The 27,852-nt window shown below is 53.5% G+C and overlaps 1 protein-coding gene across 2 annotated transcripts; it reads right to left on the bottom strand.

The window, feature by feature from the left end:
* Positions 1–117: 117 nt before the first annotated feature.
* On the bottom strand, positions 118–27,852 carry CCZ1 (CCZ1 homolog, vacuolar protein trafficking and biogenesis associated). Of its 2 annotated transcripts, none has more exons than XM_002723078.5 (15): positions 27,637–27,852; positions 26,689–26,786; positions 26,485–26,578; positions 26,144–26,221; positions 25,729–25,776; positions 24,847–24,930; positions 23,671–23,846; positions 18,196–18,277; positions 16,499–16,560; positions 16,097–16,208; positions 7,103–7,136; positions 6,380–6,497; positions 2,744–2,902; positions 2,405–2,532; positions 118–448 (listed from the first exon to the last, which is right to left on the bottom strand). In XM_002723078.5, the coding sequence occupies exons 1-15, from the start codon at positions 27,748–27,750 to the stop codon at positions 393–395; spliced, it is 1,443 nt and encodes a 480-aa protein (XP_002723124.1). In that variant the 5' UTR covers positions 27,751–27,852; the 3' UTR covers positions 118–392. The 2 variants fall into 2 exon arrangements, with proteins under 2 accessions (XP_002723124.1, XP_069920488.1); XM_070064387.1 differs by having other exon boundaries at positions 118–507; positions 27,637–27,849.

Here is a 27,852-nt window from a genome sequence, read left to right on the forward strand (position 1 = left end):
GCTCTGGCAGCCGGAACGTGGACACTGAGTTGGAAAACCCCCAGGGCCGAGCCAGGGACCCCGTGGCCAGGGCGGCCTACAGGTGAGCAACACGAGAGACTAGATGCCAAACCAGGATCTTAGAAACTTTAACAATTTATTAGTTTTACTTTCCAGTAAAATATTCACATAATGTCAAAAGAATGGAATGATAGATACAGCCACTACCTGTAGTCAATTCCACATAAATTATGTAAAATCTAAAAACCTCAGGGGATCATCAGACCGAGTAGAAAGGTGATTCCTCAAAGCAAGTATTGCTTTACTATGTCACCGTCCAGTCAGATCCGACCAGTGACCTGCAGCGTAAAGAGTGTCTGCAGCCCTCACGGGCGTCCCGGCGAGCCGAGCGGTCAGTCCAGGAAGAATATGTTGTTGAACTGCGTTGCACAGAGCTTCTTCACCTCTTCTGCAGAGATAGACAGCCGGTCAGGAACACGGGCTCTCTCGCCTGCTAGCCCCTAAACCCTTCCGGAATAAGGCCGAGGATAAACGTCTGCATTCACTTTGACCTTAAACCCAAGAAGCACGGGCTGGCGCCAGTTCCCGTCCCGGCTGCTCCACCTCCGATCCAGCTCCCTGCTATGGCCAGGGAGAGCAGTGGAGGAGGATGGCCCGGGTGCTTGGACCCTGCACCCACCTCGGAGACCTGGAAGTAGCTCCTGGCTTCTGGCTTTGGCCTCTCCCGGCCCTAGCCACTGCGGCCAGTTTGGGAATGAGCCACGAGACCCCAGTATTTCTCAATAACCCCAGCACTGCTGCTTCTGCCTGGAGCAAGCCTGCACCCAGCGGGAAAAGCACCCGAGACGCCTCCCAGTGGAGGCCGGGAACGCGGCGCCGGGGAAGCGGATCAGGGAACAGCACAGAAGGCCCAGCTGTGATCTCGAGGTCAGGGGCCCAGCACCCCAGTTCTGGAAGTGGAGTTAGGCAGGCAGACTCACGCTCTTGCTTTAAACAACTACCAACAGAGCAGTGAGGCAGAAATGCGCTGAGCCCCATGATGCAAGAGCAGGTCTCCCCAAGCTCTCCTGCGGTCTGCTCGTCGGGGCAAGCCCCCCACAGCCCCAGTGCTGGCTGCAAGCCTCAGTGGCCCAGGCCAGTGAAGGTGACGCCATCTTCTCCTGGGCAACAGAGCTGGGAGGACCCACAGAGCAGGTACTGGGTCACCCCACGCAGGGGACCGACCAGCACACTGGCTGGCGTTGTCTGCTTTCTTATGCTGATGTGCCAGGGGACCAGGCAACTGCGCATCCTGTCTGTATCACGGCAAGGCCAAAGATGTTTTAAAAAAATTTACTTGAAAGGCACAATGACAGGGAGACAAAGGGAGAGAGAAGAGACTTTCCATCCCTTATTCACTCCCCAAATGGCTGCAAAGGTAAGGGCTAGGCTGGGCCGTCTTCTGCATGGGTGGCAGAGGCTTACAGACTGCCATCGTCCACTACTTTCCCAGGCACATTAGCAGGCAGCTGGATCAGAAGCAGGGCAGCTGGGACTCAACCCACGGCACACAGGGGTGCTGGCGTCAGCAGCAGCTTGTCCACTGTGCCACACTTCACACTGCACCATCCGCAGCGCAGGGGCCTGGTCCTCTTGCAGCATGTAGGAAATCACTTTCCTTCAGCCAGTGTCCAGCTTCCTGCGCTCCTGTGAAGCCTGTCAGGTGCTCTGTCAAGGAGCCACACAACAGACAGGGAAACACAAGAGGGACAGGCACTCGCTGCCGGCACCACTGTCCGAGGGCTGACTCAGCCTCTTGCTGAGGGGCTGGGAAGGCAGACGAGGGTCCGACTGCGTCAGCCCCTGCTGCCCACGTGTGGATGACCAGGCTGCGGTCTCGAGCTCTCAGCTTTGGCCCGGCCCAGCCCTGGCCACACGGCCATCTAGGGAGTGAACCAGCTGAGAGAAGACTGAGCTCTCACGCCATTTCAAATTAAACAAGTCAGTAAATAAGTCTTTTTAAAAAAGAAAAATGCTAACAAAAGAAGGTATTTAAAAAGGAGGTATCCGCTGAAAGTAGAGCGGGTTTAGCTGCTGCCTGGGACACCCTATATAGGTCCCAGCCGCTCCCCGCTAATGCCCGTGGGAAAGCATCAGAAGATACCCAAGTGCCTGGGCCCCTGCACCCACGTGGGAGACCCGGATGGAGCTCCTGGCTCCTGTCGGGCCTGGCTGCAGCCGTTGCGGGCATCTGGGGAGTGGGCCAGCAGATGGAAGACCCCTCTCTCTGCCTCTCCTTCTCTCTAACTCTGCCTTTCAAATACATGTATCATAGGAAAAGCCTTGTCACGGTCTGGTCTATCACTGTCTCTCTCAGCGCTGGAGACAGCTTTCAGCATCAGCAGCATCACAAATCTGCGCTTACCGTTGACTTCAATCAGGTTTGCATTTTTTTGATTCAAAATAACGTAGAGCTCCCGCTGGTCGGACTTCTTCCCCACAACCCAGTAGTCGCTCATCGCTTTTACGATGATTTCTTCATCTTCATCCACGCTGCAAAACAGGAGTTTCGAAATGCATTAGCTTATATATGGAGGGCTGGACTGTGAGAAACTAAAGTTCCCGAAGCAGGGAAGGAGCCCAGGCAGCCGAGCAGTCCTGGGAGCCAGAGGCGGGGAGGCGGGCGCCCTGGGCCCCGTGGGGACGGCGCCTCTGCCAGCCCTCTTCCTAGAGGGGCACCGCACGTGACAGGGTGTCGGATTACCGAGTGAAATCGCTGTTGATGTCGCCAAGGATCTTCATCAGGTCAGGGTGGACAGACGTCAGCGACACGCTGGGTGTCTTCCGCATGTGAATGGTGCTCTTCTCTGCTAGATTCATGTGGTTGAAGTAGATAAATTTAAACTGGGGCTCCTTCTCAGACCTGCAGAGACACGTCATCCAGATGCACCACTCTGAAGAGCAGGGGCAGACTGCACGGGGGCTGGGGCAGGCTGTCACCGTCGGCTACCACGGAGCAGTCCCTTTGCTCCGCCGCCGCTTATCTGGCGTCTGTGCAGAAGCCGAGTACTCAGTGTGATGGGCTTCCCGAGAGGTGGCACTTATGGTTTAAAAACCCACATACAGGGGCCAGCACTGTGGCGCAGTGGGTTGACGCCCTGGTCTGAAGAACTGGCATCCCATATGGGCGCTGGTTCTAGTCCTGGCTGCTCCTCTTCCCATCCAGCTTTCTGCTGTGGCCTGGGAAAGCAGTGGAAGATGACCCAAGTGCTTGGGCCCCTGCACCCACGTGGAGACTCTCTCTGCCTGCCTTGGGGTGAGCAGCCGGGTCCTGGAGGGCTGAGGGTGCCGGGAATTCAGCCTCCGCCCAAGTGGGGCCCCACTGTACACCAAGGCAAAGGAGGCCCCAGGAAAATGACACCAAAAATTCTTTACAAACCAGAGCTTGTTTTTAGCAGGTCCCTCAAACTAAAGAGGAGTAAACCTAACCATAAAGCGGTGGAAAGCTGCCGGCGCTGTGGCACAGCGGGTTAACGCCCTGGCCTAAAGCGCGGCATCCCACATGGGCACCGGTTCTAGTCCCAGCTGCTCTTCTTCCAATCCAGCTCTTCTACTGCTGTGGCCTGGGAAAGCAGTAGAAGATGCCCAAGTGCTTGGGCCCCTGCACCCACGTGGGAGACCCGGAGAAAGCTCCTGGCTCCTGGCTTCAGATCGGCGCAGCTCCAGCCGTTGCGGCCAATTGGGGAGTGAACCATCGGATGGAAGACCTCTCTCTGCCTCTCGTTCTCTCTGTGTAACTCTTTCAAATAAATAAATAAATCTTAAAAAAAAAAAAACCTAACCCTGCCATTCTCCAGGGGGCAGCAGCCACACTTCCTGGTCTCTCTCCCAAAGGGCTAACATGGATACAAAACATTTCTTTTTTTAAAACAAACACAAAATTTCTTTCCTTCTTGTAAAAGAACATACTAGAGGCCAGTGCCGTGGCTCACTAGGCTAATCCTCCCCCTGCAGCACCAGTACCCCGGGTTCTAGTCCCGGTCAGGGCGCCGGAGTCTGTCCCAGTTGCTCCTCTTCCAGGCCAGCTCTCTGCTGTGGCCCAGGAAGGCAGTGGAGGATGGCCCAAGTGCTTGGGCCCTGCACCCGCATGGGAGACCGGTGCAGTGCCAGCCATAGTGGCCACTTGGGGGGTGAACCAATGGAAGGAAGACCTTTCTCTCTCTCTCTCTCTCACTAACTCTGCCTGTCAAAAAAACAAACAAACAAACAAACAAAAACCAAAACCATACTAGACATAGGTACCTACATCAGTACACGGTACACTCAAGGCAGGAACAAGGCACCGAGGTCGTCAACCTCTGTGATGACCTCTCATCAAGGTCTGCATGTAAGAAAACCATGGCCCAGTGGTATCCTCCGAACGCACCCAGGCCCTCTCCGGTGCAATCCCAAGGAGCGGCGGGAAGTTCACTCTAGAAGCAGGTGGTGCTCCAGCCCAACAGTCCCTGAGCTCCGGGAATGCATGGAACCAGCGACTCGGAGCACCTGCAGTGACCCCGAGGGGGGTGGCAGAAACTGCACTTCCTCACTCCATCTCTAGTGCGTAACTCGTGTGACCCAAACAGGCCTCACTCACTGATGCCTCCTTCAGGAAAGAGAAGCTGGGGTGGCGTCCGCCCAGCATGAGGTGCCCGAGTCCCACACGGAGGACGTGGCTGGATGCACGGCTCCTGCTCTGACTGTACCAGGTTTCACATGCAAAAATGAAACCACGAAGCAGCAGCACCAAGAGCTACTTTGGTCAGAACTTTTCATTTCCTGGCCTTGCCAACAGCAACACACGGTCCTGTGCTGAGACAAGCTCTCAGAGTACTTCCACCCCCAACTCTCCAAGGTTCCGCACAGATTCCAGCGGTTTAGGAACTCCCCACAGGGACGCAAAGCCCACACAAACGGCTGCTTACGGCTCAGAGTGCTTTCCACCTGCTTGCTTCATCGCTGCAGTAACTCTCTCTTACACTGGGAGGGAGTAGGGAGAGGCCCAGTGACTTGCCAGTGTTCCAGAGAGCAGGACAGGCCACGCCCGCAAGCTAAGAAGGCCTCCGGCCACTGCTCAGTGCCAATGCCCTGCGCGTTTCCGCGCTCTGAGAGGCACTGGTTTTCAGTCTGCGCAGAGCACAGCCACGCTGACTGCCGCCGCCGCCGCGAACGCAGCCGTCTGGGCTGGTGGAGAGGGCAACTCATGCAGGCCTCACACGGCCAAGGCCACAGGTGCAGACAGCGCAGACACCCATACTGGAGCATGCTACCCACCAAGGGGATGCAAAGGGAACTTATTAAGAGGAGACCCAGGAGCCGGCGCCGCGGCTCACTAGGCTAATCCTCCACCTTGCGGCGCCGGCACACCGGGTTCTAGTCCCGGTTGGGGCGCCGGATTCTGTCCCGGTTGCCCCTCTTCCAGGCCAGCTCTCTGCTATGGCCAGGGAGTGCAGTGGAGGATGGCCCAGGTGCTTGGGCCCTGCACCCCATGGGAGACCAGGAAAAGCACCTGGCTCCTGGCTCCTGCCATCGGATCAGCGCGGTGCGCCGGCTGCAGCAGCGGCCATTGGAGGGTGAACCAACGGCAAAGGAAGACCTTTCTCTCTCTGTCTCTCTCTCTCACTGTCCACTCTGCCTGTCAAAAAAAAAAAAAAGAGGAGACCCAGGCCCAACCCACATCTCAGGGCAGACACACTCAGGCCGAGTTTCCCAGGGACCTTCCAGACAACTGCACAGCATATGGCAATCCCCTCTCAGCCATGGTCCTACGGTCCTACTGACTCCCGTGTGCACTGTTTAATTTGTAATTTAGGGACTGGAAGAGATTAATAACAATACAATGAAGCAATTATAGTAATACATGTAACAACCTCGGTGTAGGAATGTAAGTGAAGAACTTTCACTCTCTCACTTAAAGGAAGCATGGATGGCTTCTCTCGGGCACAGGTGGATGCCAGCATCACCGTGCTCCGGGGCCATTATTCAACAGGACAATCGAGATGGTCACTGAGGCACCAACAGGCGGTAGCACACACAGCACGGATCTGCCGGACGCGGACAATTCACCTGCTGGGCCGGACGGAAGCAGCACTACAGGAGACTTCATATGCCACTTAGAACTGCATTTAAGTTGAAGCTTTAGAACTGTTTATTTCTGGAACTTTCCTCCAATATTGTTGGACTCTAGTTGCTACCAGATAACTTGAAACTGCAGGAAGCAAAACTGGGTATCAGGGGACTCCTGTACTACTGTCCCCTCAATCCACAGAAACGTTAACACTCCCAAAAATTCTTTAGGGTCACCCTTACCCTTCCAGAATCAGTTAAGTGCCTGAACGTAAACAGGAAGTGAAGTACAAACCCAGATATTCTCTTGTTGATGTTGAACTGCTCACAAATGTCTGACGCCAGCACTGTAAGCTGGGGCCCAACGATGCTGTCCAGCCTCCGGCAGAAGTCCACCGTCAGCTGCGTGGAGGCTGGCGGGACACACAAGACACCGGGGTTAGAACAGAGCGTATCCGAAAGGCCAGCGCCCGCTCCACCACCCCCGCTCTACCACCCAGTATTGAACGATGACAACCTGACTTGTCGCGGGGAGGGAGGAGGGGATGACAATGAATTAAACCATCAGGCCCCCTCTCCCAAACAGAAGAGAAATGTGAGAGGCAAGTCAGTTCCATCTGGGAGAGCAAACAGTCACAGCCGTCTCTCTGTGAAGTCACTTTAGGGTGCTTCGTGGGGTGGTGGGTCGCTGTCGACCCCAGGAGGACCTAAGGGTGCATTTAACAAACACGGCACGGCACTCACGGGCCAGTGCTGTCTCCTGCTTTACCAACACTGCCTCACTCAGTTCCCTCAAGACAGGCACTGCCACGGGGGAGGCACAGAGAGGTGCCCAGAACCTACTGCTGACAAGTGGAAAAGTGAGGGAGGACTTCAGTGACGATGCCAGAGGTCCCGGTGGAACACAGCCCCTTAACAGGGCCTCTGTGCTGTTTACAACACATCTGTCACTTCAGGTCAGAACCCGCAGGCGGTACAACACTTCTCTACAGGAAGTCACACCCAGGTGAGCACCTACCATCAATCATGAAGCACACGGCGGCGCTCATGGCCTGGAAGAGAAGAGAATCGGAGATTAGGAACCGGGAGGGAGGAGAGCAGCTCCCTGTACTGACTCCAAGCAAGGGCCTCAGCGGAGGCGAGATCTGAGTCACTCAGCTGGGAAAGGCGCCGCGCACCGGAGCGCACCGCGCAGAAGCTATTACGGCAGTGCCGTCTGCTCTGCCCACCCGACGGCGGCATGGGGGCTCTGTCACCAGACGCCCTCACCACTGTAGGTGCAGGTGGCTAGGAGTGAAAGGACACAGGATTTAAAATGCTCTATTCAACGCAGCGCAGAGCGGGGACAGAGCAAGGGAGAGTATCCTGCAAGGTCACCAGGCAGTGTGAGGGGTACTAGGGGGCTCACTGTGCACGTCTGAGTTTCTGTTAACACAAGATGGCCCCCTGAGGTTAACCTGCCCCAGCAGCAAACAGCTGCAGTTAACAGCAACCTAACAGCTACCAAGACCAGAAATAAAAACAGCCAAAATTAAAGCCAACCAAAGCAATGTATAGTTTAAAAAAAAGAGGCCATGGCCGGCACCGCGCCTCACTGGGCTAATCCTCCACCTGCAGTCCTGCTCAGGGTGCCAGATTCTGTCCCGGTTGCCCCTCTTCCAGGCCAGCTCTCTGCTGTGGCCCGGGAGGGCAGTGGAGGATGGCCCAAGTGCTTGGGCCCTGCACCCCATGGGAGACCAGGAGGAAGCACCTGGCTCCTGGCTTTGGATTGGCACAGTGCGCTGGCCGTAGTGGCCATTTGGGGAGTGAACCAACGGAAGGAAGACCTTTCTCTCTGTCTCTAACTCTGCCTGTCCAAAAAAAAAAAAAAAAAAAAAAGAGGCCTGGCAGACATAAAGTCTTTTTTTTATTTTTTAAGATTTATTTCTTTATTTCAAAGGCAGAGTTACAGAGAGGCAGAGAGACAGAGAGAGAGAGGTCTTCTATCTGCTGGTTCACTCCCCAAATGGCCACAACAGCCAAAGCTATGCTGATCCGAAGCCAGGAACCAGGAGCTTCTTCCCGGTCTCCCACATGGGTGCAGGGGCCCAAGGACTTGAGCCATCATCTACTGCTTTCCCAGGCCACAGCAGAGAGCTGGATCAGAAGTGGAAGAGCCAGCCCTCGAACTGGCACCCACGTGAGATGCCGGCACTGCAGGCAGCGGCCTCACCCGCTACGCCACAGCGCCAGCCCAGACATAAAGTCTTAAGACAAAAAGCCACAGACCTCCCCCAGTAACCCCCTGTAACTGCAAACTCGGTGGTCACACAGCTGTGTAGCCCATCACCTTCGGACTCGGGGCAGCAGCATGGGACGGACACACGCCCCGCCCTGCCCACGTGACAGAATCTCTGCTCCGTGGGCGCCTCACAGCTGCACACAGCTCCCGTGGCCCTCTACCGGTCCCTGGCAGGAGATCCTGCGCTGCCACCTCTCCCACGAGGACATTCACACTCCTACCTGCCCTGGCCCCCTCCCGGCTTCCATCTCTCAACCTTTGGGGGATCTTCAAAAATTCCTGGAAAACGTGTAGTATGGAAAAACTAGCCACAGATTTCATAATTTCTTGCACCAAAATAAACAGCTTTTTAAAAAGACTGATTTATTTGTTTGAGAGGCAGAGTTACAGAGAGGCAGAGGATGGCTGCAATGGCTGGAGCTGGGCCAATCCGAAGCCGAGAGCCAGGAGCTTCTTCTGGGTCTCCCATGTGGTTGCAGGAGCCCAGGGACTTGGGCCATCTTCTACTGCTTTCCCAGGTGCATTAGCAGGGAGCTGGACTGGAAGTGGAGCAGCCAGGACTCGAACCAGCACCCAAATGGGATGCTGGCACTGCAGGCGGCAGTTTTGCCTACCACACCACAGCGCCAGCCCCCAAATAAACATCTTTTAATTAAACTTTCCACTAACTTCTTGCTGTACCTCCTATTAACCATGACTGTATTTCTATACAAAGCTAATCACATGTACCCTGTTTTATAATTAAATCATAATGATGATTTCCCTATAAACAGGTTGTAAAATCAGTGGCTTACAGCTCAGTTCCATTCAGTGCATGTGTTTCGTGGGCAAAGGAATTCTAGCTTGGTTGTCAACCAGCTTTATGCCTGAATCCAATTTCCAGTCTCTTCTGAAAGCCCAGGATCTGGGATCACCAGCTCCGCACTGCCACAGGTACCACCCAGAGGCTGTGGACGGTGCTGGCGTCCTCGGGACTCACGCAGCCCCACGTGTCACAGGGAGGCACCGGCCTCAGGCCCAACCTCAGGCTGTGACTGTGTGACCCTCCTAGGGTACAGCTGATTTTTAAAATGTGCCTTTTAAGTCTCTAAAACTTCAAGAATTTCAAATACATTAAAAAAAAAAAGTACAAGGGTATGCACTTGTCACAGCAGTTAAGATGCTATGCCTAGGATGCTCATATCTCGGGGGCTGGCCTAGCAGGGAGAGCCACTGCCTGCAGGGCTGACATCCCATATGTGTGCTGGTCGGAGTCCCGGCTGCTCCGCTTCTGAGCCAGCTCTCTGCTATGCCCTGGGAAAGCAGCAGAAAATGGCCCAAGTCCTTGGGCCCCTGCATCTGAGTGGGAGACCCAGAAGCAGCTCCTGGATCCTGGCTCGATTGGCTCAGCTCCAGCCATTGCAGCCATTTCAGCAATGAACCAACAGATGGTACACCTCTCTCTCTCTGCCTTTTAAATAAATAAATCTCCAAAAAAAAAAAAAAAAACTTGCATCTTGGTCAACATCTGTTGAATGGCTAGGAGACAAAGTCTCTGTCTGAAGAGAGGGTGAGTTTAGCTCTGAGAAGTGAGCTTGTAGTAGACAAGACAGGAAAAAAGCAGCTCCCTGAGAAACAAAAACAAGAAATAAAGATGCTCTAGGACTTTTTGATACGAAGGTAATGCAACAGATTCTCATGAACCAAAGACGGCAACGAGAGCCTTGGGGTTTGTGTTGAAAAAGAAAAGCTGCAGAGAGCTGGACTGGAAGAGGAGCAACCGGGACTAGAACCGGTGCCCATATGGGATGCCAGCACCACAGGCGGAGGATTAACCTAGTGTGCCATGGCACCAGCCCCCAAAATTTATTTATTTATTTTTATTTATTTATTTTTGACATGCAGAGTGGACAGTGAGAGACAGAGAGAAAGGTCTTCCTTTTGCCGTTGGTTCACCCTCCAATGGTCGCCATGGCCGGCGCACTGTGGCCAGCGCACCATGCTGATCTTCAGAGCCAGGTGCTTCTCCTGGTCTCTCATGCGGGTGCAGGGCCCAAGGACTTGGGCCATCCTCCACTGCACTCCTGGGCCACAGCAGAGAGCTGGCCTGGAAGGGGGGCAACCAGGACAGAATCCGGCGCCCCAATCGGGACTAGAACCTGGTGTGCCAGCGCTGCAAGGTGGAGGATTAGCCTACTGAGCCACAGCGCCGGCACTATTTATGAGAAAGAAGTCTTTCATTGGCTGGTTCACTCTCCAACTGGCCGCCAATGGCCAGAGCTGGGCCAATCCGAAGCCAGGAGCCAGGAGCCTCCTCCAGGTTTCCAACACAGGCACTGGGGCCCAAGGACCTGGGCCATCCTCTACTGCCTTCCCAGGCCACAGGGATTGCTAATCTTTTTAAAGATGTATCTATGTATCTGAAAGGCAGAATTACAGAGAGAGAAGATGACAGACAGCTATTCACAAGAATAGATCCCTGTGGCATAGCCCAAGCACCTACCCTCAGGAGAGCTGGAGCCAAGGGCAGCCGTGTGGCTGTGGCCAAGCCCTGAGTGCTGACACCAGGCTCAGGTGAGCTCCCGGGACAGCAGTCCAGCCACTGTCACACATCCTGGCAGGACAAACAGGGCCTGTGCTGCTGCCACACTGCCCTGGGAGAGACCGGCTCACGGCTGGTGATTCGGGAGCCCGCCCCACTCAACTTGAGTCTGCACTGATCTGAACCTATTCTCTTCTAACTGCGAGTGTCAAGGCCTGGGTCCTGCAGTCCCTCCAGTGAGAACGCCGAACCTCACAGGGTGTCAGCAGTGAGGGTGGTCTTGGGGACACCTGAATTTTACTCCTGGAAGCTACTGAATTACCCAGTTTAGACGTGTGAAGTGCCAGATGTGTGAATTACATCTCAATAAAGCTGTGAAATAAACACACTGCACCAGGTCACTGGGGGTTCAGTCCCTAGCCGGGGCACTCAGAGGACAGCTGTGCTGGTGGACCAGGGCCCCCCAACCCCGCTCCTGCTCCCTGCCACGTCTCACGGCAGCTGGGTTCATCTGCAGAGCCACTCTCTTCCCGTTACTCTGTCCCTCCCCACGTTTAGCTGGCTCTCTTACGCCTATCATTTTAAGAATGAACACTTTGCTATCCCAGAGCCCTGGAGCCCGAGAGCCCTACCTCCTCCCGTCAGAGAGCTGGCTGATCTTTGGGGCACTCTCCTCTCAGGACCTCCGGGGTTACAGCCGCTGTGGAAATCCCTGGGGGTCCTCTTTCTTGTCTACACCCTCACTCTGCACAATACGGTGCACCACCGTGGGAGAGGCTGCGCCAGGCAGCTGGACACCGTTCACGGACAGCAGGACTTTCTCGTGTCTCCTCCGTGACTGGCAGTTCAGCGTGGCAGATACTCCAAAAACCATTTTCTCTGAGGACTGACAGTCTCGCTTCCATTGTCCCCTAACATCGGGCACTGGACATGCAGCTGCCAGGGTCACCTTCTGTTCACAGGTTACTGAGTTTTCCTTCTAGAAATGTTATTATCTTTTCTGTTTTGAAGATTGCTCAATGCTTTTCTACTTTCTTAAAGATTTGAAAGGTATAGCAGAGAGAGAAGAGGGAGAGAAGAGGAAAGTGGAGGAGGGAGAGCATCCACTGGTCCACGCCCCAAATGTGTGCAACAGCCAGAGCTGGTGGGTCAGGCCAAAGCCAGGAGCCAGGAACTTCATTCAGGTCTCCCACATGGGTGCAGGGGCCCAAGCATGTGGGCCATCTTCTGCTGCCTTCCCAGGTGCATTAGCAGGGAGCTGGATGGGAAGCAGAGGAGCCAGGACTCAAGCCCAGGCACTCCAATGTGGGCTGTGGGTGTTCCAAGTGGCAGTAGATGACGACCCAGGTCCTTGGGCCTCTGCACCCGTGTGGGAGACCCAGAACACTCTGTGCCACACTCCCTAGAAAATACTTTTACTCCCCTTCTTTGCAAGCCCACCTCCCACACTGGCAGTGTCTCTGGGCGTCCTTGGGGCAGCTGGGCCTTAGCGCACAGTCCAGCCAGGGCCAGCTCTTCTCCTCTGTCAGGCACTGCTCTTACGTCTCTTACGTGCTCTTCCAAAAGGTCCAACATCGCTCTTCCTGTTCTCCCGAGTTTAATTTTTTTAAAAAAGACTTATTTATTTTAAAAGTCAGAGTTACAAAGAGAGAAGGAGAGACAGAGAAATAAAGAAAGAGATCTTCCATCTGCTGGTTCACTCCCCCTATGGCTGCAATGATGAGGCCAAAGCCAGGAGCCAGGAGCTTCATCCAGGTCTCCAGTGTGGGTGGCAGGGGCTCAAGCACTTGGGCCATCTTCCACTGCTTTTCCCAGGCCATGAGCAGGGAGCTGGATCAGAAGTGGAGCAGCCAGGAGATGAACCGGCACCCGTATGGGATGCCAACATCGCAGGTGGCAGCTTTACCAACCACACCACAGCGTCAGACCCCCTGAGTTTCATTTCTAAACCTTTAGGAATCAAAACATAATTGTAGTCTCAAGAGGGACAGAAGATACACACAAATGCTCTGTCTTCTTGAAGCAAAAACTGTCATTAAGATAAAAACTTAGCCCATGGGGCCAGTGCTGTGGTGTAGCACGTAAAGCCACCACCTGCAATGCCAGCATCCCATATGGGTGCCTGCTCGAGACCCGGCTGCTCCTCTTCCGATCCAGCTCTTTGCTCTGGTCTGGAAAGCAGTAGAAGATGACCCAAGTCCTTGGCCCCTGCACCCATGTGGGAGACCCAGAGAAAGCTCCAGGCTCCTGGCTTCGGATCAGTGCAGTTCCAGCCGTTATGGCCATCTGGGGAGTGAAAACAGTGGACGGAAGACCTCTGTCTCTCTGCCTCTCCTTTTCTCTCTGTGTAACTCTTTCAAATAAATAAATAAATAAATATTAAAAAAAGAAAAAAGGCAACCGAATCTTCATAGAGCATTAAAAAAAACTTCACCTAACATAAACACACATTCTTGTAAGAGAATGTCTGTCGCTCCCCCTCTTCGTGGAGGAACGACACAGGACCCTGCGCTGTTCTTTCGTCTGCTCGGCCCTCCCCGGGTTTGCTGCTGGTTCTTCCCGGGTTGGCTACTATCCCTTCCACCTCCGTGGAAGGGCAGTTCCCCCTGGCCGCATTCCCCACTTCCGCAGGGGAGCGGCACACCGCCGGCCGGCTCTCTGGGGGCTGCACGGGTTCCCTTAGATGTTCCCCATAGATGTTCCTGGTGCATGCCGTCTCTCTCCTCCTTTATAGTCCTCCTCCGCCAATCCCAACTCGGCTGAGTACGCTGCTCTCCAATCAGGAGCAAGTCCTACAGTTAATTGGTTGAACTGGAGGCAGCTGTGCGGAAGCTGTTTACTTCTCTCCCAGCGCCATATTGTGGGAGAGCAGATGCATAGAATAAGTCCTAATTCGAGCAACTTAGTCTAGTCCGGATTGCTCCCCACAGATCCCCCTTTCTTTTTATTTTTTGGCGTTGATACGCGCCTGTCTTCGGTGTCCCGCAGCACACACTCTGCTGTACTTGCTAGAGTTGCCACAGGCTCTTACAAGTCCTATCAATCAGGAAAACCGAATCCGGGTCCTCTCTTCGCCATGTTGTGAGGAGGTTTCTAGGCGCTGATGCGTGCCTGTGTTCGGTGCCCTGCAGCGCATGCTCTGCTCTGCTAGAACTGCCCGCAGGTGTTTACAAAACCTATCAGGCAAACCGAATCCAAGCCTTCTCATTGCCTTATTGTGGGGAAGCTTTACTGATGTTAATTCGTGCCTGTCTTCGGTGACCTGCGGCTAGCCGCCCAGGTACTCATCGCCTCACTAATCGGGCAGACCGAATCCAAGCCTTCTAATTGGCATGTTGAGGGGAGGCCTTATTTTTCTCTATTTCTCTATCTCCGGGCATTTCTATTTCTCCCATTTTACTTCTGTCTGCCAACATTCCTATTTCTCTTTTACTTCTAAACTTCTGTTTCTCTTATCCCCGCAGCTTTCCGGCACCTCGCCCCGCCGGCGGGTTCCCGGCTCTGCGCCGCTTCAGCCCGCGCGCCTCTCTCATCTGCGCAGCTTCCCGGCTTTGCGCGGCTCGGCTTTGCGCGCTCCGCGGTCTCCACGCTTAACCCTTTCGCGTCTGAACCACGGCCTACGCCAGCGTTCCCTATCTATTCACGCCCCGTGCTCTCTCTGCACGCGGCGGCTTCCGCGAGTAACACAGCGTAGCTTGCGTCTCCGCCACTAGGATTCAATCTAAGTTCCCCGGGCTAGCCTGGCGAATTCAACCCAGCGTACGTCTCCGCCCCACGATTTGGCTTCCCGTCCTTTGCTCCCCGGGCTAATCAGACGGATCCCAATCTGGCTTACGTCTCAGCTTCTGGTTTCAACTTCTCGCCCCCTATTCCCGGGCTAACTTGAGAACCCCAAAGTGGCTTTCGTTTCCGCCTCGGCCTGCCCCCCGCGGCTTCAATTTCCCTAACAGTTTTCTCTACCCGGTATGTTTCCCTAAGTTTTCTTCCAACAATATTCCTCCCTCGTTTCTCCTGGCCTCTCCCCACAGTCCGCGTCTGAGTCTGTTTGTTCTAGCTTTCACTTTCGCTTTCGACCTTAGAGATTTCTCCCAGCTTCCCCCCGTAGTCCGAATCCGAGTCTATGCCTAGGCTTTCAATAGCTTCTTCCGGCTCCTTTTTCGTCCGGCTTTTCCCTAGGCTGTTTGCTAGTCTCTCTCTCCGATATTTTCCCAGTTCTTCCCGTTTCTTCCCTCCTAGGTTTCCTATCCGTCCTAAGTTTCCTATCCGTCCTAGGTTTTCTATCCGAGTCAGGTTTCCTATCCGAGTCACGGCACCATTATGTCGCTCCCCCTCTTCGTGGAGGAACGACACTAAGCCCTGCCTAGGCTTCATATCCGAGTCACGGCACCATTATGTCGCTCCCCCTCTTCGTGGAGGAACGACACAGGACCCTGCGCTGTTCTTTCGTCTGCTCGGCCCTCCCCGGGTTTGCTGCTGGTTCTTCCCGGGTTGGCTACTATCCCTTCCACCTCCGTGGAAGGGCAGTTCCCCCTGGCCGCATTCCCCACTTCCGCAGGGGAGCGGCACACCTCCGGCCGGCTCTCTGGGGGCTGCACGGGTTCCCTTAGATGTTCCCCATAGATGTTCCTGGTGCATGCCGTCTCTCTCCTCCTTTATAGTCCTCCTCCGCCAATCCCAACTCGGCTGAGTACGCTGCTCTCCAATCAGGAGCAAGTCCTACAGTTAATTGGTTGAACTGGAGGCAGCTGTGCGGAAGCTGTTTACTTCTCTCCCAGCGCCATATTGTGGGAGAGCAGATGCATAGAATAAGTCCTAATTCGAGCAACTTAGTCTAGTCCGGATTGCTCCCCACAAATGTCTTATGACAGAAACCAAACACTCCCCTGAGAGAGTCAGCAAGTCCACAGCAGAGGCGGAATTCACTGACCCGGGGCCAGGGCCCGGCACCGGCCTCTGCTGGCGCTGAACTGTGAGCCAGGGGTTGCACCGAGTGCGAATCACAGCCCCGGGCAGCTGTTCTTCCACTATCAATCCAGACTGCTTCACAGGAGCTGCCAGTAAACTTGCCACCCATTTTAGTTTTATAGCACTTAGAACTTCCAACATGCTTTCTGAGAAACGGTTAGGAACTCTGCATGTGTCCTGAGATACACACACAAACAATTCGCTTCAGTATTAATCTGCAACTCTGGAGGGAAAAGCAGTGTTACCTTATACACGATTAAATGGAGCTCTTCGTAAGTGTCATCTGTATTGACAAAAATTTTGGGAAATCTGCATTTTGCTTCTGGGTCATTCAGGTTCAGGGGTCCAGTCAGAAATCTTCAAAGCAAGCACAGAGATGACTCGATTCAATGACGTGGATTACAGACAGGAAGATATACACAGAGTACTTTCCTACTGCATGTACATCAACTTTCTCTGAAGCTAGATGTCATCTGGAAAACACCCAATCAGATTATCATAAAGTAATAGTGCTACTTCACTGGAATCAACAGAATTTCCTTTGTTGATTACCGCCAGTAAAATACAGAGGCGATTCGGTGCCCACGACTTTATTTCCACCAAGACAGGTAATAAACCCCAACATTGTAAGAGAACAGAAGTCATACCTTCCATAGTGTTGTAGGTTTCCAGGCATTTCTGCCCTTATTGGAGAATCCCTTCCTGCCAACTAAAAGCAAATGGAATATTGAAAATGACTTATTAGATTTTTTACTTTAGAAACTTTGAAAAGCAGCATTTACACCTGTGAGCTAGTGTTCTGCTTTCTACATCAATTGCCCATACTCCTCTCACCAAAACAAATTTTTTAAAAATTTAAAAATGTAGATTACAGAAGTGCACCAGGAAGGCCCTACTGATTTTAACCACAGATGCATTATAAAAGCCCACCCCGCCCTGAATTCCGCATACTAATGTAGGTCCTTTTACGACAGTTAACTGAACTTTCCCATGGGGCTAGCACACACCAGCGCAATGCAGCAATCACCTGCATGTCACGTCACCCCTGGGGGACGTCTTCTTGCCATCTTCTACATGTGCAAACTCAAGCTCACAGACGTTCCCCCAAAGTCCACGGCTCCCAAGCAGCAGGGCCACGTCAAAGTCAAAGGCCCTGGCTCAGGCCCCAACCCCAGGCCTTCTCAGAGATTCGTATGTGCAACAAATTCCTAGTTTCCTTTGCTGAAAACATACTACTTCAACATGTAGGGGATGTGAAGAGGCATCCTAATACAACAATCACATTAACCAAAACTTGGTATCCTTTTATAACTTTTAGACAATTCTGGCTTCTATAAAGTTTTAGCAGAAACTCAAACACAGCCTACCCTCACACAGGCAGTGTGGACCGCGAGAGGCGGCCTCCTGCGGCCACGTTCCCATTGGCTTCTCAGCTTACAAGCCTAGCTCCTTAGGCACAGGATAAAGTATCAAACAGCTTTCTGTTGCATCAACAGCACTGTCACGGGTTGGAAAGCCCCCCTGAAGTTACCCCTGAGGGATGTGCTCACAACAGGCACTTCAGGACCAGACACACCCTGAGGTCAAGGCCTGGCCCTGCTGCTTCCTCACTGGGTGGTCTTGGAGAAGGCACTAATGGTCCCTAAGCCTCTAAACCCCTTAGACCTCATCCTTTAGATGGAGGTGAAGAGCCCAACCCTTGGACTGCTGCCAGGATACTGGGCTCGGGGCTGGACCAGGAGGGCCCCGGAAACGTCAGCCACTGAGCACAAGCTGCCTGGAAGGGGACCGAGCGCAGGATGAGGTCCTTTTCAAAACACTGCTTTCAATTTCTCACCAAGGAGATTCCTCCTCGTGTTTCACATCACAGCCTTAAAAACCAGAGAGAAGGGAGGGCGGGAGGGAGAGCCGGCGGCTGCGAGTGCGCCCTGCCCCAGAGCTCATAGACGGTGCATGTGCTGGGGAGAGCGCAGTGCACCAGGCAGTGTGCCCTGCCCGAGCTGGGCAGGCAACGTGACATCTACCCAGATCAGACCTTGTGTCTATGAGAAGCCAGGATTAGGCAGTGCTTTGTCAAAGATCCCTGGCATTTGCAGTTCCTAGAAGCTTCTCTCTATTCAACACACCAGTCCTCTTAAAAACTAACTCTGCTCTCGCAAAGCAATGTGAGGAAAGCCAAGACACACGTGTGGTCTTCCGGGCTACCGACACCTGACTACGTCAGTCTCACTAGAAGTCACACTGTTTATGTGAGACGCAGCTTGGAAACAGCCCACACCCCACACCTGCTCCACCCGCCTGCCGCACCCCCAAGCCTGCACCCATCCAGGCTCTCCAGTCATACCTCGGGTTCCATGTGCCTCGGAAAGAGAGAGGTGGTGAGGTATTTGTACAGAATTCTCATGTCATCCTGTTCTAATCCACTCCTGAAACATCAGAAAAGCTTCGTGTTTAAAGTCAGAAACTGGTCCGCCCCCTCTTTTTTTTTTTTTTTTTTTTTTAAAGACTTATTTATTTGAAAGGTAGGATTACAGAGAGAGGTAGAAACAGAGAGGTCTTCCATCTGCTGGTTCACTCCCCAGATGGCTGCAATGACTAGGGCCGGGCCAGGATGAAATCAGGAGTCTGGAGCTTCTTCGTGTTCTTCCACGTGGGTGCGGGGGCCCAGGGACTTGGGTCATCCTCTGCTGCTTTCCCAGCCGCATCAGCAGAGAGCTGGATTGGAAGTGGAGCAGCCGGGACAAGAACTGGTGCCCACATGGGACGCTGGTGCTGCAGGCCAGGGCTTTACCCGCGACGCCACAGTGCTGGCTCCAAGTCCTCTGTCTTTTCATTTCTACTTAAAAGCACATCTTTTGGGGCTGGCTCCTGGGAAAGCAGCAGGACATGGCCCTAAGACTTAGGCCCCTGGACACACATGGGACACAGGGAATAAGCTCCAGCCAGGCGTCTATTTGGAGAGTGAACTAGCAGATGGAAGGTCTCTCCCTCTCTCTAACTGCTTTCAAATTAAACAAAACAAAACCCCTCACCGTCTTTTCCTTCGCTTGCTATCAAGAAGCCCGAACCCTTGAGCAGGAAGTCCAGAAAGGAGTGAACTAAACCGGAGGCCTGGTCCCAGAACCTCATTCTGACCTGCTGAAGGCCACTACCGTGCCATCTTAGATAAATCCCAACAGATCTGGTTCTCTGGCTGAATTCCACGTAGGATTATCCAAGGAGCTGCAATCACCACACCGCTCCAGGTTAGGAGAAACCTCTTGGCTTCTAGGCCTATATCCTAACACTCAGCCTCTCCTAGGCACTGGGCAAACGCTGGTCAGCTGTAACAGGGAACTTGATCCTCCAAGACTGCCACGTGTGTTCTAATTCTCTGGATCTCAGTTTAGACCAAAAGGAGCAGAAAGAACCCGCCTTATGCAAAATGGGGCCAGAGTAAGGAGGGTGCGGAAAAGGTTCCAGGAAGCTAACAGCCTCAGTCTTTGAAACAGGTTTGTAAGGAAGGGAGGTGAACAGACGATGAGACTGCACCCGGGCTTCGTCTAGTCAAGTACTGAAAACATCTGGAAGGAAGTCCAAGTTCACACACATCAGGGCTTCCCAACACCTTCTAGAGACTTCCTTTTCCCAGTAAGGTCATGTGACAGGAAACACTCTGCCTGCCTCAAAGATCAATCTGGCCCTCCCCTCCTTTCAAGGCTCACACACTGCCCTCACCTCACACACTCCGGGCGGCGGGGGTGGGAGGGGCTGCCGAGGGCCATCTGGATATTTATAGTCATTTGCCTCCCAGACAAAATTATCAACAGATTCATTCAATTACCAACTTAACAGGTTTATTCAATTACCAACTTAACAGGTTTATTCAATTTCGAGCCCCGCCGTGGCTGCCTCGTCAGGGCCAGAGACAAATGCTCTCGTCCCCACAGCGCCCTAGGGAGCGCCTACATCCCAAAGCAGGCCTGACTCACTTTGTGCCAAGTGCAAAGGGCGCTCTGCGGCCCAGAAGAGGAGCGGTGCAAACCTCTGACAGCTTTGGGGGAGTCACATGCGGGCTTACAAGCAACTGGGAGAAGGGACGAGGGTGGGGAAAACAGAAGCAAAACAGGTTCTGACTGTTATCTGCCGTTGAAGACGTTAAAGAGTACTGGGGAGCAGGGGATGACGAGAAGAGGACCACACAGAGCTCACCCCGCGGGCAACTCGTACTCCAGAGCTGCTCTGCCACACCAGCGGCTGTGGGGCACCCCTGGCCGCTGGGAGCCCCTGAAGTGCGGCACATGAAACGGGACTCGAACACACACCGGGCTGTGAGCATTCCGCACAAGAGGGACAGCTCGTTAGCTTTCAAATATTGTTTGTGTGTTGAAATCACGTAAACAGACTGAGTTAAAGAATGTACGTTACTGAAACTGTTCCCACTAGATGCTTCTTACTGTAACACAGTTATTAGAACTTTTAAAATGATATGAGGGTGCTCCAGAAAGTCTGGAGAAAGGGGACTGAAAGATACATTTTGGTGCAAAAAACATCTGAGACCCACGCAGTTTTTTTTTTTTTTTTTTCTCTTTTCTTTTTCTTTTTTTTTTGAGAGACAGAGTGAAAGGTCTTCCTTTTGCCGTTGGTTCACCCTCCAATGGCCGCCACGGCCGGCGCACTGCAGCTGGCGCACCGCACTAATCCGATGGCAGGAGCCAGGAGCCAGGTGCTTTTCCTGGTCTCCCATGGGGTGCAGGGCCCAAGCACTTGGGCCATCCTCCACTGCACTCCCTGGCCACAGCAGAGGGCTGGCCTGGAAGAGGGGCCACCGGGACAGAATCCGGCGCCCCAACCGGGACTAGAACCTGGTGTGCCGGCGCCGCAAGGCGGAGGATTAACCTAGTGAGCCGCGGCGCCGGCCCCACGTGCGTTCTGAAGACCCTGTCTCCATAGCTGTGTTCCCTCCATGGCTGTGTTCTGTGCCGTCCTGCACCAGTGGACCCTGAGGTGAAACCACTCCCAGAAGGAAGAGGAGGACGACCCCTGTGAGCTGCTCCCCGTGCGCCCTGCGCAGGCTTCCTTCTGTCCCTCCACTGCAACGGGCGACCAGAGTCGAGTTTAGGAAATTAGTAAGACAGAAAAAAAAAAGAAAAAAAGACAGAAAAAAGTGAGAGGTTGTAGCCAGCTGTTCAGTGCACAGAACACCTCACTGGAGGCTTCCCCTTTGCGTGCGGAGAGCCCCGACCACGGCCCTCTTCCCCAGGAAACAAGCGAAGCCATGCGGAACCCGAGTTATGTGAGATGTTTCCAGGGGGGAAATTTCTTACAACTGCCTGTGAACTTCCAACAGTCTCTGAACAACAAATCTTTAAAAAATGAGACAAAAGAGCTCCTTCCTCAGAGCAAATAATCAACAAGCACCCGAAGCAAACAGAACCCGACAGGTGCAACGGGCGCAGGTGATTCGGGACTCCTTCGAGGGCTCATCAGAGGGTAACCGCCCAGGCACGCTCAGGGCCACAGGCGAGCGCCAGCCTCTCACACAGCGGGCGCACATAACGGGCTTTCTTCTTCAGCTTCAATCTCAATCAGTTCGCTACTGATACGGCTTTGTGCCCTGTCTTCCCTTCCCTGCTAAGTGGACTGTCACCTGTCCCCAGGCTCTGGCTGAGACACTGAACTCCTTCAGACAGACCCATTACCAAGAACAAGGTGGCTATTCGTCAATGCACAAGCCCTCCTATTAGGGTCGGTTCAGTCTAAAACAGAGCCTGTGTTCCTGATACCGAACCAACAGTAATTCAGCAAGCTCAAGGAGCGTGGTCAACTTTGAGTGACTTCAGAAATGTCTAAGAGAGTTATTCACAAAAATATAAGTTCTTGAAAAGTAAACCAACATGCTAACAATTTTTTCTCAAATTCTCTGAAAATAAAGGCGGGTGACACTCCCCTCGCCCACCACTAGCAGCACTGGCCTGCAAGTCCAAGTCCACCCCTTCAATGCATCCTCCAAGCAGACCTGCAGGATATCAGAACTGAGGGTCACTCTGCACTGGACACCAAGCGGCAGGTCCCCGCCACATGCAGATCCTTCCACCCTCATCAGATCACTTCACAACACGGGAGGGGTATGCACCTGCTCACCCAGCACACCAGCTCCACAACAGTCACCTGTCAGACGGGCTATTTTTCTTGAAATTTCTTCTTGTTAATTCCTGGAACCGACCTTGCCCTGCCACCACCCTGGACAGGAGCACAGAGCAGCTCTGTGCAGCCACCAGATATACCCTGCTCAACTCTGGGGATGCCACTTACAAAGATTTCCACACTGAAGCCATGAGATCCCCTGGAGCCGGGCAACAGGGACCCCTGGTGGGGAGCCACGCATCCACAGCCCAGCCCTGCTGGCCACCAGCTCCAGGGCCCTCCAGCAAGACTTGTCAATCTTTCTCCTTCCTCACTCCCAGAGTTTGCACCCACGTCAGGTCCTGCGTTGGATCCCAGAGATCAGAATCTGAGCTGCCCTCTCTTTCGGTGGGGCTGAGGCCATCAGGGCCACTGCTGCCAGGCACTCTGGCCCACCACACTTCATCTCCGCATGAACACAGATGGGCGTGAGCTTCCAGGACCTCATCCGGGCAGGGGCCGCTGCCTCCACAGACCCCACACTGCAGGAGCACACATCCTCCCACCCACATTCCAGGCAGCATTAAGAAGTCTCCCTGCTCTAACACGGCGTGAGTATCAGTTAATACAGCGGAAAGCTGCCTGGTGAGCAGACAGGTTTTCACCTAGAACTTACTCTGCCGTCTTCACGGGAGATGACAGAGTCCACAGGGAAACCAGCCATGCTGTCACTAAAAGGATTCCCGTTTCTTTATACTGGGTGGGTCGTACAAGGCCCCCACAATCACTGGGTTTGGCCCTGCTAAGGCAACCACAGGCACGACCCGACACTCCATCCGGAGCAGGCTAATTCTTAAGCTGGTAATCCTGAATGGTCCATGGATGAAGCTACAAGCATCAAAATGGCCTCGGCAGAGAAAAGCTCCTGCACGTGGGTTTAGACGATCCTGCTTCTCCTCCTCACAGGGAGCTCTGAGATTCTCGCAGGGAGGGAAGGGTTCCGGGGGACTGGTCCTGCCTTCGTGGGGACAGGACCTCGGCTCAGCTCAGCGCTCAAGTAAGCCGCACCCCGCACTTCAGGAAGGGGGCTACAGGACGCGAACGCTGGGGGCTGCGTGCCGAGGAGCCGCTGCCGCCTGCCTGACTTGGGCAGCTCATCCGAGCCCACTGCAGGCCACAAGCAGGGGGCCTGGGCTGCGGCAGGGCCCTGTGGGTCACACCTGCTCCTCTGTCTACCCCCACCCGGACTCCCCAGCCTCCCCCGCGGAGCCTGAGGTAGCCGATGGCATTTGCAAACAGTGTACCTTTCCTTCCTGAGCCCCAACCATGCTTCTGGAAAAGACTGTCCTACTGCAGGACGCCAGGACGCACTGCTGCAGGCAGGCAATCTGGCTCACCTCACACCTTGGTCTGCATGCACCTATCTCTAAGTCTAGCTTCTTTAAAAGAGTAAGAAAAATGATGCTTTTCACACTATCCGTTCTTCGAAGATGTTCTCGGAAAAACACACACATAAAAGAAGCAGGGTTACTGAACATCACCTGACAGCGACTTCTCTGCACTTTCATGGACCAGTTTTAAGCTCCCCTACTTTAACGGCTATCGCCTGTTTGCAGTAATCCCCACTTCACTCCCACAGTACCAATAAAAACGTCTGCTGCCCGACAGCCCACTCGCAGACCTCGGCTCCCTCTCCCGGCGCTGGCGTACCCACCAGATGAGCTGGTCGTTATAGAGAAACGCGGTGTATTTGACTATGTTCAGGCTTTCCTCCATTCTGTTGACAAAGGACTGGATTTTCAGGTACGTCATTTTATCCAGGGGAAAGAAGCTGATTCCGCCAAAAATGTCAAGCAGGTCGCAGGACTGCAAGTGCAGCGTCTGCAGATACTGTGGGGGAGGAATAAGCAATGAAACACACCGTCCCTCTGACAAACCAAAGTGATCTGTCATTAGACTGATGTTTACAGCAGAGTCACACACCGGAAAATAGCACAACAACCAAGCCAACACGCGGGCGAGCCATGGGCAACTGCATTCCACATTAGAACCAAGTTTAAAGCACACAGGCCAAACACAACTAGCTAATGTGTCTTCGGTGTTGTTTCACGGCCTTAACGTCCTATCAGTGCACCTCAGAGCCGCCACTCAGGGACTCCCTGGACACACGGCGCCATCGCACCATCGCGTGTTAACTCACGTCTACAGGCCAGACAGGACAAGAGCCGAACGCAGCACACAGCGGCTGTGAGGGTGAGAACAGCGATCGGGAGACAGACGACCAAAGGGAGGAAATGTGGCACAGGCACAAGCAAAGGCAAAAAAAAATGCAAAGCGCCAAGTGAAAAGTAGATACCAGAGGTTTTTAGGGAGGTGACAGACTGAGAATTACTCCTTCAGGATAAACTGAACTTGGCAGTGACAGGGCAAGAGATGCACAACCCAACTACAGACGGAAGCGCACCTCCTCAGAGACACCATCCTGTGGGACAAAATGCACTAACGACCACTCACGTGTCTGAGCCCGTGCCACCCAAAAACTCTGCTTGCTCCACTGGAGACGACGCCCACTGAGGGGACAGGATCCCACAGTAGGAAGGCGTCGGCGAGAAGCCCATGCACACACAGACACTGATTGCACGCTCGTCTCCCAGACGCCTCCAGGGGCCCTGGGCAGAGGCAGGGTGCGCCGCGCCTTTGCAGAGGTCGGGAGAGCGTAGGCCTGGAATGTTCCTCACCAATCTGGTTTGGCCACAGCACCTCTCCAGCTCCTCGGCACTTCCCAGCTGAAGTGTTTTGTGTATCCCAAGACGAACCCGCCGGCACCTGTGCGCCCCTGACGACCTGTCTGAGCACTACTAAGGTTCCAAGTCAGACTCGAAATACTCACCCGATGAAAGAATTTCTCTAATCTTTCCTTGAGGAGCTTGACACCTCCATCTTCCATGGCTTTCAGAAACGTCCCATTGAAAAGCTAGCAGCAGCAAAGATTGAGGGGGAATAAAAAAAAAAAAAAATCAACCCTCTATGCTTCTCATTTTCTCAGTGCAACAAGCTCTTCTTTTCCTTTCAGATTAATTCAGCTCATTCAATCCCTCAAGCCTTTTAAATATGGAAAATGTTTACAAGAGGAAGCTTGAGTTACAAAAATAAGTTCCAAAAAGATTAATTCACTGTCAGCTAATGCCATCATTTGTATGAAAAATTTATTATCAATTGTGATTTTTGAAAATACTTTATTTTATCTGAAAGACAAAGAGACAGATGGCAATATTCCATCCGCTGCTTTACTACCGAAACACCTACGACAGCTGGTGCTGGGCCAGCCCAAAGCCGGTTGCCTAGAACTTCATCCGGGTCTCCCAAGTGGGTGGCAGGGACCCAAGTACTTGAGCCATCACCTGCTGCCTCCCAGGGTGTGGCACTGGGAGTGGAGCCAGGACTCCAAGCTAGGCACTCTGAGAGAGGGTGCAGGGCTCCCAAGTGGCCTCTCTAACCACTCCAACAAATGCCTCCCCCCCCCCATTTTTTTCTTTATTTTAACTCACATCCGAGTTTCACTTGACATAAATAACATCACAAAGCTTCCTGGATCACAGTCTATATGTTCCTTGAGAATATGGACTCATTCCTTCCTTTACCAACAGGGCCACGTTCCTAACAGAGGGCTGAGAACGGGCTGTTCACTACTGCCCGCATAGGTCTCACTGCCTGCTTCAAAGGCCCACTACTTCGACCCCTAAAGCAGACGCCGGCCACTCTGCGGGCTCACCTTGTACATGCTGTAGCACTGCTGTAGCACCGAGCTATAGACCTTGTCCTGCAAACACACGAAGAGGCACAGATCTCAGCTCAAGGGGAAAACAGCCGCTGCGGGAACACAGCACTCAGAAACTACCCCAGCACAGCGCCGCGCTGAAAACAAGGTTTCTCACACCAGATTTAGGCACCACCGTGCCTAACTTTACAAGCACTTTTAAACACCGATCACCAACAGAAGGTGTCAGTGAGACAAGATGTCTGCACCTGCACGTTTTAAAAGACGGTGCGAATGAAATACGATAGACACGAAACCCTGCTTGGAGAAACTCTGCAAAAGCCACCAGGCTCAGAGCTGACCAAGTCACTCAACAAATGCAGTGCACGGTTCTTCTACAAAGTGTGACACTAAAAAAATGACACATTACCAACAACTCCTCCTCTTGGTATTCGACAATCGGTTTTCCATCCTTACTCTGCTTTTCAATTATAGGATTCCGAACGACCTGCAAAGTTTGAGACACCAAAATTACACAGTGAGCGGCTGATTCCACGAAGTTTAAGTTTTGCCTTTGGGTTCTAAAGTTTGAGCGCAGGTATACACACGCGACCAGAAAACATAACTTGCAAAAACAGCCCCGACGGCAAAAACCAATTTGGAAATTGCAACCAACTTTGATTTGATGAGAAGGCCGAGAGGCTTCCTAAATGAACAGTACAAGTCGCCCCTAGCTTTACAACTTCAGAGAGACACTGTGCACATACATACCATGACCATCCAGAAATTCTCCTCCGGTTCATGGAAGAATTGTCTGTTCTTCTGTGTGTGCAAAGATTTTGCAGGCTTTGAAGGGCTGAAGGTCCTAAAAAAGTTAAAAAAAGAAAAAAAAAAAAAAACCATGTTGGGGAGGATTCTCTGGCGAAGGCTGTAAGCACCCCATGAGCTCCTCCAAAGTACAATTAAAGCTGTTACCTTGTAAACTGGACAATAGCTTCGCACAATCCCACATTTCTAATTTTCTCGTTCTTTTCCACTTCATTAGGATGATAAAACAAAATTTTATTTTCCTCCTGAAGCACGGAGAAACACAGAAGCGCATGAGGGCACTCAGCTCTCTCCAGCCACACCCGCTGAGGGTTTTTTTTTTTTTCTTTTAATTTCTTTTTCAGAAAAACCAGGAATTACCTAAGTATTGGCTACACATCACCCTGGGAGGCGAGCCACGTGTCACCCGTGGCAGCGCTACGTAATTTTCACGAAAAAAAAAAAAGTCTCTGGCTTTCCTCCCCTTGCACCAATTCCCAATTCGCCGGCGCTCCTAAGACACCAGGCGGTGCGCGCCCGTGCAAACCAAAGGCCAGCCCGGCGACGGGCGCTGACTGACAGCCCCTACAGAGGGCTGCGATTCGCTGGCCACGGAACACAGCTCCGTGCTGACAGCCTTCTAGGAAGTTAAAAAAAGAAAAAGAAAAAAAAGGTTCCTGCAACTTACTAATTAAAGAAGAAGAAAAAAAAAAAAAAAACTTTGCAAGGGTCCTGTGAGTTTGCATTATTTTAGGGTTACAGTTCGCGGCTCCGGCTAGTTTTGGGGGGTGGGGGGACCGGCAATAACCAAGACAAGTTCAACTTTTCTTCCCCAGAGCTGACAGGCTGCACCTGGGCGCAGGGGTTACCCTGACGAACCCGCTTTCCAGACACAAGCACTCGGCTCCAGGACCCCGGACAGAACCTGCCCTACGCGGCTCGCGGCCCCGCCGTGTCCCCCCGCACCCCGGCCAGGGCGCACACCCTGCAGGTCACCGCCGCGCGAGGCGGACACAAGGCTCCGGGTCACCGACGCGGCCCGCTGCCCGGCCCGGCTGGCCGCCCGCCGCCCCTCGGGCCCTGGACGGACGCCCGGGCGCGGCCCCCTCCGCCCACCTCTCCCTCGCGTGGCCCGAAGCGCGGGTTGTAGATGAAGAAGCTCAGCAGGGCGGGCGGGAACTGCTTCTCCTGAGCCGACCACGCTCCGGCTCCGGCCGCCGCTGCCGCCATCCCGGCCCGGCCCCCGCGTCGGGAGCCTCCCTCGGCCCGCCCAGAGACAGCGGCGGCGAGGAGACCGCACTTCCGCCTCGCTTGCCGCCGACCCGGAAGCGG

Source organism: Oryctolagus cuniculus, chromosome 19 (genome assembly GCF_964237555.1).
Source record: "Oryctolagus cuniculus chromosome 19, mOryCun1.1, whole genome shotgun sequence".
In the NCBI taxonomy this organism is placed as follows: domain Eukaryota; kingdom Metazoa; phylum Chordata; class Mammalia; order Lagomorpha; family Leporidae; genus Oryctolagus; species Oryctolagus cuniculus.

Coding starts and splice junctions, on each gene's coding strand:
- CCZ1 (XM_002723078.5), bottom strand. CDS start 27,750: ATGGCGGCAGCGGCGGCCGGAGCCGGAGCGTGGTCGGCTCAGGAGAAG. Junction 26,222..26,484: donor AGAATTTCTGGATGGTCATG/GTATGTATGTGC, acceptor CAAACTTTGCAG/GTCGTTCGGAATCCTATAAT. Junction 449..2,404: donor AAACCTGATTGAAGTCAACG/GTAAGCGCAGAT, acceptor CTATCTCTGCAG/AAGAGGTGAAGAAGCTCTGT.